General features: G+C 45.9%; 1 protein-coding gene across 2 annotated transcripts; it reads right to left on the minus strand.

Annotated features, from left to right (window-relative positions):
• Nucleotides 1-7,841: 7,841 nt before the first annotated feature.
• LOC120712391 (THO complex subunit 4D-like) lies at nucleotides 7,842-12,771 on the minus strand. Of its 2 annotated transcripts, XM_039998162.1 has the most exons (7): nucleotides 12,540-12,771; nucleotides 11,570-11,781; nucleotides 10,679-10,813; nucleotides 10,514-10,582; nucleotides 9,547-9,737; nucleotides 8,873-8,920; nucleotides 7,842-8,493 (listed from the first exon to the last, which is right to left on the minus strand). In XM_039998162.1, exons 2-7 carry the CDS (start codon nucleotides 11,723-11,725, stop codon nucleotides 8,274-8,276), a joined length of 819 nt encoding a protein of 272 aa, XP_039854096.1. In that variant the 5' UTR covers nucleotides 11,726-11,781; nucleotides 12,540-12,771; the 3' UTR covers nucleotides 7,842-8,273. The 2 variants fall into 2 exon arrangements, with proteins under 2 accessions (XP_039854096.1, XP_039854095.1); XM_039998161.1 differs by lacking the exon at nucleotides 12,540-12,771 and having other exon boundaries at nucleotides 7,994-8,493; nucleotides 11,570-12,173.
• Nucleotides 12,772-15,673: the final 2,902 nt, after the last annotated feature.

Below are 15,673 nucleotides of genomic sequence, written 5' to 3' on the forward strand. Positions count from 1 at the left end.
ATTTTCACAAAACCTCTAGACGAGAGTATTTTTGTTAGGCTAAGGAGTGAGCTTAACGTTCTAGATGCTTCTAACGTCATATAATTGCCTTGTCATATAGATGCATTTCACATGTACATGTGCTAGGGGCTTGTCTAACCTTGTCAAGATAGTGATGAACATGGGTCTTGCATGAGCCGGTGGTCTTGGTTTCGCTCATGGCATGAAGAATGGTTCATCATGAAGAAGCTTGACAAGGGTTCAAACTTGACAAGATAGATTTAAATTTTGCAATGCATGTGCTTGTCATATAGAATGCATCCATGTTTAATTTCACGCTTTGCATTGGCATTGCATCACGTTAGTAGCATCACAAGGGAGCAAATCACACTTCGAGAAAGATATTCATGCTAAATATGATATATCATCTCCACAAGAGTGATAAGATCAATGTTTTGCTTTCATGCCTATTGAGTCACGTCCTATCGAACTTAAAGTTTAAATCTCTAAGTTCATAGGCAAAGTGGCTCATACATTTGGTTTTTGTGTTTAAACCTCGCTTGGTTCTTAATTTGCCTAAGTTAATATAAAAGCTTGCGAGCATTTAGTTTGAGTGTTTGAGGGGTGTGGTTGTCTCTCGAAAATGATCCAAAACTGAGTGTTTATGGCTTTGGCTTTGAGTTTTTGGATCAGAAGTAGAGTTTGTAGTTCAGCAGAAACTTTCTTTAACCACTGGTTAAACCGACGCCGTGTTTTTCATCTCATCGGTTCAACCGGTGCTTAAGTCTTCGTGGCTAGGTTTCTGCAACGCCTCTGGAACAACCTCCGGCCGTTACTCCGATGGATCACCGGTGCTTCCGATGTATGGCGGATGAACCGACGCTTCAGCATCGGTTCAACCGGTGCTACTGCGTGGAGTAAATGGGCCTTGCATAGCCTCTGGACCTTACTCCTGCAGATACACCGACGCCCATCGGATGTTCCGGTGCCTCAGTGGCGGATCTTCCGGTGCCCTTCTGACCACGTTTCAATCTCGTTCAGATCTGGTCAAACTTACACCGGTGATTACACCGAAGGTCTTTTCTCTGCACCATCGGACCTTCCGGTGCTTAGGGTTGGCGGGCCCGTCCGTTCTGTTTTCACTTAATCCTTCCGCGGGCCCACGCGTCAGTCTCACTCCTGTTCCTCTTCCTCCCCGCGAAACTGCCGCCCTGCACCCCGCGCCCGTACGCCGCCGCCACTCCTGCGCCGCCCTTTCGCTGCCGCACGCGCGCCGCTCCTGCATCGCTTCGCCGCCGCGCCACAGACCTCGCGCCCGAGCCACGCTCGCACCGCCCTGCTCCGCGCCTGCGCCGTCTGTGCGCCGCTGACCCCAGGCCGCCGCCATCCAAGTCCAGCGCCGCCGCCTGCAGAGCCAGCACGCCTTCTCCGCGCGCCGTGCACCTCCATCCTCCTCTGAATCTCCTCACGCGCAGGGAACCGAGCTCACCGTGCCCCTCCCACCTTGTGCTCATCTGCACTCAAGGTGTTCGACAGTTTGTCTCTAAGACAACTTGTGACGTTTTTGTCGGTTTTTCCTCATTTGATCTATCAGGGTATGATCTTAACCTCCTCGTCATGTGTTGTGTCTCTGTTTCACTTCAGTTACACACATGCTCACATATATTACTTACCTTGCACAAATCACACTCTTGCTCAAACACTTCAAGATCTTTATTAGTGTGCTCTTTCCGAGGATATCCACTAGAATTCTTGTTTTAGGCTCATATCCCATCATACTACTTCTATGACAGATGGCAGGAGACAAGAAAGGCAAGAGCAAGATGATTGTGCAGAAAAAGAAGAAGCGCACCCGTGAGGACCGCGAGCGAGAGCAGGCCGAGGCAGTGGCAGACGCAGCTGACAGGCAGGGCTCACTCAGGATCAGGGATCCTCAGGCTCAGGGGGAGCCACAGCAGCAGTTACGTCGCTCAGGACGTACTCAGACAGCTCAGGCCACACCTGATTCCCGTTCACGTCCACGGACTCGAGGTGGTGGCACTCAGAGGGGAGCAGGTCATGCACCGCAGCAGCACACCGTCAGTCAGACACAGTCAGGGGGTCAGGACAGTGGTGAGGAGCTGCCCGAGGTTGAGTTGTTCGATCTCAGGGGCATTCCAGGACCTAGGGTCAAGAGACTTCGTTATGTGACCCCGGAGCAGTGGTTTCCCGAGCAGAGGGATGTCGGAGTTGATCGTCGTTTTTACACTCTGCTTCAGGAGTCTTTTTACCACACCTACTGCCAGTTGGACATCAAGATTAGTGAGCACAAGATGCTCCACTGGGTAGCTATGCGTGTAGCAGCAGGTGGGACTCCAGTGCTTCCTCTCTTTGAGAGATATGTTGGATTGCCTGCTCTACTCAGTGAGAGGTCCAGATATATTCGAGAGTGGGTTCGAGTCTTCTACGCCACTCTGTTTATTGAGGAGGACCGGCAGTTTATTGACTTCATGTTCCAGGAGAGGCACTATCGTCTGACCCGAGCACGACTGGCTACCTATCTTGGAGTTCAGATTGCCGAGGAGCCACACTTCATACACTATCAGGCTTATGGCAGCACGGTACCTCCTCGACGTCCTCATGAGTCTCACTTCCCTTCTGACGAGGAGATCAGTGTTCTTTTTCAGCAGCCCTTCCTGCCTGGCACACCGAGGACTCCGGACAGGCTGACTCCCATGGCGCACACTATCCACTTAGCTCTTAGGAAGAGTCTGTTGTTCCGGATTGGATACAACGAGGGGATCACAGCTCTGCAGCAGTGGCTTCTACTTTATATCATGACAGGTCGTGACTTTGACCTAGTCGACTTCTTTATCTGCGAGCTAGAGGATGTGATTCTGGATGGCATGACAGTTCACCGTCGGCATCCGTTTGCTCATTGGATCTGTTGGATTCTGGCTCAGCTAAGTCAGAATGAGCACATGGATGAGCTGGAGCACTCGAGGACACAGTTCAGTTTTTACTCACCAGCTACTCCTCGAGACGGTCGTCGTGGCTTGAGAGGCCAGCGCCGAGCACAGAGGGTTCTGGATGAGCGTTTCTTGGCTGAGGGCAAAGTTGCAGATGATCCGACAGCAGCCGAGGACGCTTCACTAGCAGCTGCAGAGGCCCAGCTCCCACACTACCTGATCACTGACTCAGAGGACTCGGAGGATGACGAGGACTTCATTCCCACTGTTACCGTCCCTCGAGGAGCTCATGATGATGAGGCAGGATCTTCTGGTGCAGCACGAGCCCCCGCTCCTCCAGTCTCCACCGCTCAGGTCACTCAGCCCGATGCACTCGCTGCTATTCTTACTCGGCTCTCAGATCAGCAGGACAGATTTGCAGCAGCTCAGCTGAGCATGCAGGCCGAGCAGGCTCGCCAGCAGGAGGCCCAGACTCTAGTGCTTGAGGGGATTCGGCAGCAGCAGGAGGCCATGAGGTTACAGCTTCAGCAGCAGTCCCAGATCCAGCAGCAGATGTTTACCTTCTTCTCGGGATGCTTCGGTCAGCTGTACCGACACACTGGACTGCCTGAGCCTCAGCTCCCTACACCCCAGCAGCTCCAGTTCGACCCCACTGCTCCTCCTCCACCTGCTGGCGGTTTCATGCAGACACCCTTGTCATCTTTCCCGGTGTCACCACTTCTACCGACCGGGTTGTTTGCCAGTCCTGTTCCTACTGCTGCCCCGGCTCCTGCTCCACAGCCTAGTGTCTGGACAGCCGAGCAGCGTTGTAGCGAAAATGGCCTCTCATGCCATATTTCAATATAATGTTTTGGCGATTGATGACACACGCAACACTTGAACTAATGTGTTTGCTTAGATGATATACTCAGGCTTTTAGGTTCAAGTGATGACAAAGAGAAGAGAGGCGAAACTAGGCCCGAAGGGCCGCCCCTACGGGGGTTCCGCTACCCGGTTAGCGGACGGGGGTCGAGGGGGAGCCGCCCCTCGCGGGTCTCAGGGCAGCGCCCTGAAACCTAAAAGAAATCAAGTCACCGGTTGAACCGACGCCAAGCAAATTACACACGTCGGTGCATTGACTTGAGCACGTCTGGGAGTTTTAGTATCACCGGATGAACCGACGTAAGGCAAAATGTACTCATCGGTGCAATGACAGAGATGGCCTGCGGGCTAGGGTTTGGCACCGGATGAACCGACGATAGGAAGTTTGAATACGTCAGTGCAATGGCAGAAGCAGACCAAGGAAAATGCATACATCGGATGAACCGATGATGCACCGGTTAATGGCGTCGGTGCAGTTGTCCAGAGAGTTTGTTTTTCAAGGATCAGAGGACAGTTGCACTCACCGGTTAAACCGACGCTAACATTACATACACCGGTCGATTGCGTCGGTTGATTGCCCGTACACGTAACGGCTAGTTTTCAGTGGGCAGTTTAGTATCACCGGTTAAACCGACGATGGCGATTTGGGGAGCATCGGATTAACCGGTGTTAAGCACATTTTTGGCAGCTTTTCTCCAACGGCTATATTTGCTTGTGCTGCCTATATATACCCCCAAGGCCGGGTCATTTGAGAGTGCTGGAGTTCAAAGAAGTATACTAGAGCTAAAGATCATCTCCAACCACCATAGAGCTTCATTGTACATCATATAGGCTTAAGCACACTTGTTAGAGTGCTTAGTGCTTGATTAGGGATTAGTTCTTGCGAGAGCTCCCTTGAGAGAAGTCTTGCTGCGGCAAGCAAACACTTGTACTCGTCGTGTGACCCTCCGACTTGGTGTGGAGTGGCAACGACACTTTGTGCGGGGAAGGAGGCCCCTACTTGGTGTTAAAGCTCCAAGATAGTGAAGACGGTGCCGTGGTGACGCTTCGAGATAGACGGTGGCGGTGACCTCGTCTTTGTGACTTGGTGTCACTTAGCCTTTGCTTGTCGGGAGCCTTGGAGGCGTGGCAAGACGGTGATCAAGCGAAGAGACTCGGTATCACACTTGTTCTTTGTGAGCAAGTGGCCGTGGACGTAGGGAGGGACTTTGGTGTCCTAACCGAACCACGTTAAATCGTGTGTCTTGGTGTCTTCACGGGAGTTTGCATATCCTCTCCCTTACCGCTTTACTTACCGCATTACGTTTCCGCATTTACTCTTTCTTGCTTACCTTTACTTTCCTAGTTAGTTTGATTAGGATTGGCTAGGTTGCAAGTCTTTTGGGGTAAGTAGAGGGTAGCTTAGATAAACCTTAGTCATAACTAGCATGTGTAAGATGTGTTAGGTTTATCTTATGCAATAAGATTGAGCCCTAGGATAGAAAAGCGATTAGCGACCCTATTCACCCCCTCCCCCTCTAGGGTCGGACACCCCGGTGATCCTTACAAGCGTGCAGAGTTTCATAGACAGCAGCAGATCCTACACCAGCTCCAGCACCCCTCGGCTCAGTCACTCACGTTCGACTCTCCTTCTCAGCCCGAGGTGCTCCGTCCGTCCGTCGTGCGCCCCACTCAGCCAGACCTGACTCCCGTCACGTCTGCTCCTCCGACGGACTCCACGATCGTCGCCGCGCCAGCTCCTACCGCTACTCCAGCTACTTCTGCTGCTCAGACGACTCCGGTCGAGCAGAAGTCTTCTTCGGTCGACGACGACTGGACAGACGACGCCGCCGACGACTCCGCCGCTCAGTTCTCCACCGAACCCAGCCGGAAGACCCCGCCTTCTCCTGCTCAGGATTAGATCGCCTTCCTTTTTGGTGCTTTGTTGCCAAAGGGGGAGAGGTGTTAGGGGGAGGGTAGAGAGTTAGGGGGAGGGTAGAGCTAGAGAGAGAGCTCGTAGTTATCAGGACTTTGATTCTTTGTATCACATTTGGTGTTAATTCATGGATATGTACATTTGTCGCTTGAGTATGCCGCTCTTTGAGACATATCTATGGATTTCGTTTGAGCCGTTGAGCTCTTTGGTCCTGCTTTTGGTTTGCTCGTGTTTTTCCTGCTTTATCTTTCTCGCTCTCTCGTTATTTATGTTTGTGTTGTCATCAATCACCAAAAAGGGGGAGATTGTAAGCATCTAGGTACTCAAGGTATGTTTCGGTGATTAATGACAACCATTATTGTGACTAATGAGTTTGTGCAGCTTAATAGATCATTATCGCTCATTTGGTCATATGTCAAAAGAGGCCCCTCAATTTCGGTCATTCAAAAAGGCGATCTCGGCTTTTAACTTATATTTGTCAAGGCTAAGGATCTTTCTAGTCCTAAGTGTCACAAGGTTGAGAAGGACACTTAGGTTAGTATAGGTTTTATAGTTTTGTAGTGATCGCACTATTAAGAGGGGTTCATGAGTTAGTAGCTTGATCAAACTTGAGTTGGCCCTAGACATATTACACACTCACTCAAAAACAGCAAAAGATGGTCAATAGAAGTCAACACAACTCTTGGAAGAAGAAACAATCAAAGTCACATTCGAATCCAAGTCAAAACAGCTGAAAACAAAGAAAATCAGTAGCACCGGTTGAACCGGTGAACAAGCATCGGAGCATCCGATGCATGGAGGAAGGACCGATGCCCTGTCGGTCCATCTTCTCTGGATGAAGGCAGATATCAAGTAAAGCACCGGTTGAACCGATGGTCAAGAAGATAAGCACCGGTGCAATGAAAGTCCTTTGTTCCAGAGAGCATGTTTTGATGGATTTCAACCTCTCTTCAGCACCGGTTGAACCGACGCTCCGAAATCAAAGCACCGGTGCAATGAAAGTCCTTTGTTCCAGAGAGCATGTTTGATGGACTCCAACTTCTCTTCAGCACCGGTTGAACCGATGGTTCAGAAACAAAGCACCGGTGCATTGGATGTACTTTGTTCCAGAACGCTTGTTTGAGTTGATCAGCGAACCTCTTCAGCACCGGTTGAACCGATGCCCCTACGGAGCATGCACCGGTGCAATGACGCAAGCGTGGATACTGTGTCAGAACTCCAACGGCTACTTCTTTGACACAGAGAGACCGGTTGAACCGATGCCCATATTTTCTATACCGTCGGTTCTTCCGGTGGTCACGGTTTTTCTGCAGAAAACTTCCAACGGCTATGTGACCTCCTCCACTCTATATAAGGGTACCCCCTGGTTCATTTCAGTTGCCTTTGACACCTTGAAAACCTGAGGCCACCCTTGAGAAGAAGAGATAGAGCTTTGAGCAAAAGAGAGAAGATCTAGTGCTTAGTTTGTGTTTCAACCTTGAAGAACTCATCCATTGCAAGTGTAGCAAGTGTGCTTGAGCTAGGGCCAACTGAGTGTAGGTCAAGTGAAGGCTTAGGAACTTGTTACTCTTGGTGTTTGGCAGCACCTAGACGATCTTGGTGATCGAAGTGTTTCTCGCGGAGCTTGCCAAGGATTGTGGGAGTCCGGAGAAGAAGATTATACGTGGCTTGAGCTCCACCACGCCGGGATGGTGAACGGAGACTCTTAGTGAGCGCCCAAGTCTCGGTGACATGGGAGGTGACAAGACTCTTAGTGAGTGTCACAATGTGGATTAGGGGTGTGTGCCAACACATCGACACCACGAGAAAAATCCGGTTGTCTCTTGCACTCTCTTTCATTTCAAGCACTTACTTTCATACTTTCTTTCATGTGCTTGACCCTAGAGATCATAGCTTAGCTCTACCTTGCTTAGTTTCATATCTTTGTTAGCTGGTGTAGTTTGCTTTGTTTAGCCGGTTGGTGAATTGAGCCTTACTAGCCTTGCATAGGTTAAGGTTGTTTTATTGCTTTAAAAGTTTGAAAAAGGCCCAATTCACCCCCCTCTTGGTCCATCGATCCTTACAATGAGTCACCATTAGTCCATGAAACTAAATAAGAGAAAAAAAATGAGACCACACGATGATGGCGACACGGCAGATTTATGAAAGATACATCAGACTAACCTCGACGACGCATTAACAAGAGTGCGTCAACATTGGAGTAAACACAACGCTGAGCAACTGCTGCATGAATAGCAGCACTAACACAAAACATCCCAGGGCGGGATCGGGTAGCATGGCTATCCTTCTAGGCAGCTTGTCAACACATCTCTAGATTGACATTGCAGCATTCATGATAATCTCCAAAGCAACCGGTAATCAAAATAAACACTATCAGGTTGCGAGTTTTAAGGCAATCATTAGATACTAGACACTAGGGCGGTTTTTCATTCGAGATCACTATGGGTAAGGGGAATAGTTTCCTCAAACCAAAGGAGACAGATGTAATATGCTCCCAGAAAATAATACAACGCAAACGGCTACACCACAATCTTCCAGCAGAGACATGAAAGGAAGCACCATCATTGCCATCAATCGGTTTTCATGGCCTCCGCGTGGTAGCTTTCCAGGTCTTTATCCAGCTCATCAGCAGTCTTCTCAGGCTTCCTCCCTCTGCCCCGGCCCTGGAATTGGCCGCGGCCCCTGCCCCGGCTCTGGAACTGGGCACGGCCCCTGCCACGGGCCTGGAACTGGGCACGGCCTCGACCAGCTTGGAAACCACCACGGTTGTTAAACCTGTTGCTCGGATTACTGCAGAATACCAAAAATGTAATTGTAAGGTCAGAGGTTAGCAAAAGATCATATAACAACTTTTTCCCCCTTTTTTAAAAAGATGTTTTTCTGAGTTCATTAGAATCCACGTGTCACCAATACATCCGAACTGGGCAAAATGTGTGTTCTTTCCATAAGAAGCAAGAGGATTGATCACTGCTGAATTAGCGACTTGCAACCATCAGATTGAAAATTGGTTTATCGATAGTACATCGTTATTGTTAAGTGTAAATTTTCCAAATGTAAGTGCCGGAAAACTAGAACTCTACCATCCAATTGCTACAGTGCATATAATGGCATAATGAGCTAATGATACAGCAAGAGATTGACTATGCCAAGAAAAATAAAGAAACTTTACCTTAAAGGTCTACTGCTTGAACCTCTGCCACGTTGACTAAACTCAGGCCTGAAATATAAAATAAACCAGTTAAATGTACAACTCTACAAAAACAAATGATTGAATTCAAGTATTGATCGTGCATTCAAACTGTGATAAACTCCTAATGAGAAACATGAACACATATCAGAAATTCACATTCCACAACATAAGAAGTACAAGAAATAATGACTATACACAATCATCGAGAGCTTATGTCACATAACACCTAAACATGTCATACTGTAAAGGGGAAAGCTGACAAGGCAGAATGCACTGATCAAATAACAATTTAGTTCATTAAACTGATATCTAAGACAAACTTGTTATAGAAGTTCCAGGTCAAACAGGGTCGAAGGAAGAATATCTCACAGTAAAGGAGTGCCATCAACCAGATCTCATAACCGATGGTTAAACTAGTTTCAAATTAATAATCTAGCTCGGGTTTTAGGATAAGTCTGTCATCCTCTAAAGCTTAGCTTTGATAAAGACAAGGTTTCAGAACAGTTGTCAGACAGGCAAGGATGTTGGTATACAAGTAAAATATCCAAAGCTCAAAAAGAAAAGATTGTTTAGTACAGAGAAACACCAGACTATAGATAAAATGAAAAAGACACATGATAATTGATAAGTGAAACATTAAAAGTATCTCTTACGTCATAACAACTGTTCTTGTAGCTCTGCCATTAGATGCCCCAACAACATTTATACGAGGTGTCATAGGCAAGCCTAAGTCACTTCCAATGACTTCTATCTTCATAGCTTTACCATCAAGTAGAACATTATTATAACGTTTCAGGGCAGCGATTGCATCACTCCTCCGTGTAAACACCACCTCTGCAGTGCCCTTTAGAAATTAAAAAAAATACATATTAATATAATAATTCAATTCAAGCAAATAAACACAGCAATAAAAAAATGTCCCAGTTACCAGAAAAGGTAAACTTGAAATATAATATAGCCATGCAGTGTTTCATCAAAAGAGCGCAAGACACCACAATATAATCAACAATAATGACGTAAATTTCTTTGGCTCTTTCGTATTCTGATTTAGATTTAGATATTATTAGGTTGGAAGGCCAAAATAGCAGTTAAACTAAGATTTATATTATTGGCTATTTACGCAGATAACCTTCTAGAGTTTACATTTCACACCCTCCACTTGAATGCTTTGTTGGATGGCAAGGTCCAGATTTGGCTACCATGTGTTAGCCATATATTTCTAAATCAATTGTTCTCTTGTACCACTCTTCTTTAATTATCATGATCACAAATGCCAGATACAATTGTTTTTCTAGCTCTTGTCTATGAATGTTTTTTTAAAAAATGACAATTAACATGTGAATACAAATTTATCTACAGGACTACAGCTATAAGAGGCAAAGTTACTGATGATACATAGAGAAACTATTTTACTGACCTTATAAGCAAGAAAATATAAAGTTGATGTTTCTTTTCAATAAAAGTGAATGGCCTAATCTGATAGAGCGCAAATTAAACAAAAGACAAAATCATAGGGTTTACGTATAACATCAAGCTGGATGGTGCCTACAAAATCACAAGCATCTTAAAGCTTCTGTTAAATATTGCATTAAGTAAAGATGGAACACAAGAAGTACGAACATTTGGGCGGCCATAACCATCATAGTGAACAGCAAAGCGTTTCAAATGACCAACTTCTGAAAACAGCTCCTGCAAGGCAGTTTAAAGTAAAATTTAAGTACAGTTCTGTGTCAGATGACAAAATGTAAAGACAAAAAACCAGACTACCTAATTTTTTGAGCATACCTTTATATCCTCATTAGAAACCCTATAATCCAAGTTTGAAATGTACAATTTTGTACCAGTTTCTATTCCACTAGCCGCCATACTATCACTAAATAGATCAGGTCTCCAAGTCATGTCTTTGGTTCTGCTAAACGACTGAAAAATGCCAAACATCCAGCATGTGAGGGAACACAAGTCATCATTATAAAAGAATATCTCCTCGAACTGTTTCATATCATGCCAACTATCAGGAACCACATTGTTTATCATCGATCTTTCAAGGAGAGTAGCAATAATTAACTGAGAAATAGCAAAACTATGTAGTACTGCATTAACAGCTGAGAGAGAAAGAGCTCCACCAATATCAAAGCCCAGGAGACAAATAGCTAGAGCATTTGCTCTGGAGGCAGACTAGAAGAACTTCAGTGGGAGTACGGAACTCAATCCAAAGTTGCCAGATAAAAGCCACACTGAATTTCCATATATAGAAAGAGGATGGATGGAGTCCGCCCTTCAGCGCTTCATGATTTATACCATTGATGAAGTGAAAGAAATCCACAACCTTTCCTTTTCTTTTATTTCCTTCAACATGTTCGAAGAAAAAGGAGGTGTTGTTCCAACAATATTTCCATTAGAGATGACTGCTGGTTACTTCTGCCCCTCCATAAACGCAAGCTTATGCTCTACCCGCAAGATTTCTTGTTAGATAAATACCAAAGTTATGTCTGCCCTTCCAGGCCTCCAAATAATGAAGTGATGCTCTAACCAATAGAGGTCACATCAGTGACAGCATCACAGTTACTCCTGCCCCTCCATATAACGAAAGCTTACAGATGCTCTCTTCATTCAGTTTTCTACTTTATTCAGGAACCGGACCATGAACAAACAACATAGTGACAGTTTTGGCCTTGCCTTAGCAATAGTGCGTGCAGATGGTCGGGAGCTAACACCAAGAGGTCCTCGAGGAGGCAGTCCTGATCTTCCACGCATGGCATAGCCACCTCGCCCACCACTTCCTTGGATACGGCCACTACCCCTATCTCCACCCCTTCTTGCGTAATATGACATATTTAAATTGTTCGATGAACAACCAAGTGGGCAAACTCCAATAGTGCAATTGCAACCTGCAGTGAAGATGAAAATTTTTAGAGATTGCAGAGGGGAGATGAAGATAGCTCCAAGATGTGAACACGCAAGAAATGAAACAGACATGTAAGTTGGACTTGAAGATATAAACTTAGATCCCAAGTCTAGTAAAACTAAATTATTAGCACGAACCTAGTCGACTCCAGAGCACAATGATATTGGTATAAATATAAGATAGAAGGAAACTAGATTGACAGCAATAATAAAAAGGCAAGAGTATTATAATTAATATCTCACTTGCATAGATTCAGAAGAAGCAAGTTGCAAATTCTACGGAAGAGTTGACGAATTGAGAGAAACAGACTTGAGGACTGGTATTAAAGTACTAAAGCACTCTCGGTTCCTCAGCGATGGAGCGGACATACATTTTTCAGAACAAATATATCCCTTGTCCAATTTGCACCCCCCCCCCCAAAAAAAACAAACAAGAGCAGGTTCCTCACACCCGGTCAATCCAACAAAGGAACTAGCCTATCGCCTGACCAACCCACACCACTCCCGTCCGCATCGACTACCAACACTCGGAATTCCTGAATCTGCAGCCAAAACCCTCAACGGAAGGAGGTGGCGGGGTGCGGCCAGCCCACACAAGGCGCCGAAGAAGAAGAAACCAAAATAGGCCGCGAGCTCTACAACCCTAAATCCGCCCTCAACCCAGCATCGGCCACCTACCCAGCCGGATCGCCGGGGAAGAGATCGGCACGAAGGGAACGCGGGCCCAGGGGAAGGGACTTACTCTCGCGGCGCGGGGGGGGGGGGGGGGGGGGGGTCTGCGATTGGGTGGAGGGCACGCCGCTTCAGGCTCTCCCGGCCTTGGTGTCTCCCCGAGCCTTCGCCCGCCGACGCCGCCGGGTGAGGTGTGGGAGGGAGGGCGGGGGGAGGCGGCGCGCGGCCGGAATCAAAACCCTAGCTCTCGCTCCGTCCTCTGCTGGATTTCTTCTGCTCGGGGAGATGGGGGGGAGGGGAGCGAATAAAACGGGCTGAGCGGGCGAGGAGGTCAGGTCGTCGCTCGCGTTCGTGCTCGGGGTGGTCCGGTGGGGGAGCGATCCTGGCCGTGGGAATATGCTCCGCGCGCGGTCGGGTGCGGGGCCCGGAATCGACGGTCTGGATTGGTTTGGTGCGCGGAGAGGTTTATAGCTGGGACCTTCTGTCTTTTTTTTTCTTTCTTCCCCCAGAGGCCAAAGCCATGTGCTAGGCTTGTAGCACGTCCGAGCAGCTTGTTTTCTATTTCAGCTTATCGCAATCGCAAAAAAAAAAACGAACCTCTTGAAATGAAAACTAATCAGCCAAATCAAAGAGGTTTTTGTCCTTTGCAAGACAAAAAATGAGTTGTACTATGCTATAACAAACCTGCGGCATGAAAATGCTATCCGATTGTGGATGGTGTAAGACAACAACTAGCGTAAGCACTTTATCTTTGCCTTAGGTCAATTAGCAATAGCATTGTCACTTCTTTTAGCATAATAAAATGTATCAGATGCTAGCAAAAGGGCATCGAACTATGTGGTTTGTATCCACTGGAATATTGTAGCTTTAATCACTTTCATTCCACAAATTGTTCTGATTTCATGCGGATTGTCTCACTGGCAACTTCTATAGCAGGGGGGAATTCGCCCCACAAATTTTAGTCTAAACAATGAACTCTATAATTTTCAACCATAGTCCATCAGTAGCCAACATCATAGTCAGGTCTAAAGTTAGGTATTTATAAGTGATATATATTACCTCTTTAAAGTTGCAGTGTGGAACCATTGGCAAAGTGATATTCTATTATTTTTTACAAATCATTGTCCTCTTTTATTAAAAAAACATATATATTGTGATAACAAAACTAGGGAAGCACATTTCAGATGAGGAGGATGCCATCGTTTCTAGTTGAACACCATATAGGTGATTAGTTGTGTCCATAAAAAAAACCCTATGGCTAAGTCTAATTCTGACATGATCACCCATTTATTGAGAAGAATTGTTCGGGAAAGATGGTTGTAGATCTTTTTTTTTAAGAGGGGAGAAGGGGAGCCTCCGCCATGTAGGGAGTAGGGTGCATTGCCTGAAGTAGACCTGATCCCTGACTGCTCGACTCGATTCAACCTAGAAAATATGTTGGGTGGGCAGTTAGGCTGAGATTTGCGGCATGCTATAAAAATCAAGATGGTCACGTGTTGATTTGTTAACCACAATTTGTAAAAAAAAATCTAACATGATTAAAAAAATGTATACAAAAATGAACTTTAACTCAACTCTGAATACATGTCAGCCTGTGTTCAGACTTCGGATCGTAGAAAAAATTGGTTGGTATTTTTTGATTCGATCTGATACATGATCAGATCTATCCTCAAGTAGTCGCGCGCGTTGCGGAGCTAAGAATTTGGCCTAGGGGCAAAACAATCCATGAACAATCTCAGAACCAAGATTGCATCAGTATAATATAACATTTTCTTTTAGCTCATTTTTTCTGAAGAGCATGAGTAGTTTAAAATTTTATTCAAACACTCATCCTTTGTACAAAGTAAAGGATAATCTTTTATTTTGATTTTTCAGGGGGACAAAAATTAAATTTTCCTTCTTTGACCTAACTTGCCTCGAGCTGAATGTAATATATTAAATTCTTTTGGATGAAAGTCTGAAGCATTTTATTTGCACTTAAGACTTGAGTATAAATGTAACCTTGCATCCTTTGAAAAAAGGCAATAATTACTAATTTACTATTAGCTTATATGCTGATATGTGCATCCACCTAAAAAAACAAATTGTAGTAACAGCACCTGCATGTTTGTATGGATCCCTTGCCACCACCATTGCCCGTAAACTCCTATTGTATTTTCTGTTGGTAAATATGATATGGAACCATAGAATTTTGAGGGAATAAGAAATTGAATGGGAGGAGGAAGGAAGTGAAAGAAGATGCACAGTGTGGTTCGGAAGATTGACACCCTAACCCACATATCAATGACTCAGGTTGACCCCAATATCATTGTGATATGAGTATCAAATCTTGAAACCCACATGTCAATGACTCAGATTGACCCACCTGCCATCGTGATATGAGTGTCAAATCTTGAATGGCTCATCAATCGGGTGTCAAATATCAAAATCTCTCATTACACAAGGAGCACAAACATTGTCAACCCTCATTGTAATACCTAGTATATATATGGCTCGAAGGGTTGGTTTCTAGAACTACATATAAGATCCAAATAAATGTAAAAAAAATAGCATATGCTCGTGGTTAAATATGGGACAAGTGGAGAGGTGTGGGCAGGGGGAGATATAGGTACTTTTGGAGTTGCTCTTAAGAGCATCTCCAAGAGAGTCTCTAAATTAGACTAGCTAAATTCTCATTTAGCTAGTAATTTAGCTAGGATTTCCTCTCTATATCTCTTCTTTCTCCAAGATAGCAGCTAAATCTTCCTCTTCATATCCAACTCTTCTCTCTCTTCTCCTCTCTCCAACTGAGCTCGGCAGCAGCCTCCGCCGCGGAGCTCGCGACGCCCTCCGCCAGTGGGAGAGGAGTGCCGGAGGGGAGCTCGGCACCTGGAGCAACTTGCAGGAGGGAGGGAGGGAGGGAGCACGAGGGCCGGGGGCGATAGCGAGCTGAGGCCCGCTCGTGAAAGGTGCTGTGCGATGCCCTCCTTTTTCCGAGCCAGATACCAAGCAGGGGGCGATAACGAGGCTATTGGATGCATGTTTTTTTAAGTTTTTGTAGAAATTTACCTATCCAGAAGTTTTTACATAGTCTCTTGGAGATGCTGTAAGCCCCCTACCAAATAATGTAAGCCATGCAGAGCCCTTATAAACCCTTCTTACTTCTTTCTTAAATAATAACATGGACCAATCAATTTTTTACAGGGTGGAGAAGGAGGTTGAGTT

The sequence above is a fragment of the Panicum virgatum genome, chromosome 6K (genome assembly GCF_016808335.1).
Source record: "Panicum virgatum strain AP13 chromosome 6K, P.virgatum_v5, whole genome shotgun sequence".
Classification (NCBI taxonomy): domain Eukaryota; kingdom Viridiplantae; phylum Streptophyta; class Magnoliopsida; order Poales; family Poaceae; genus Panicum; species Panicum virgatum.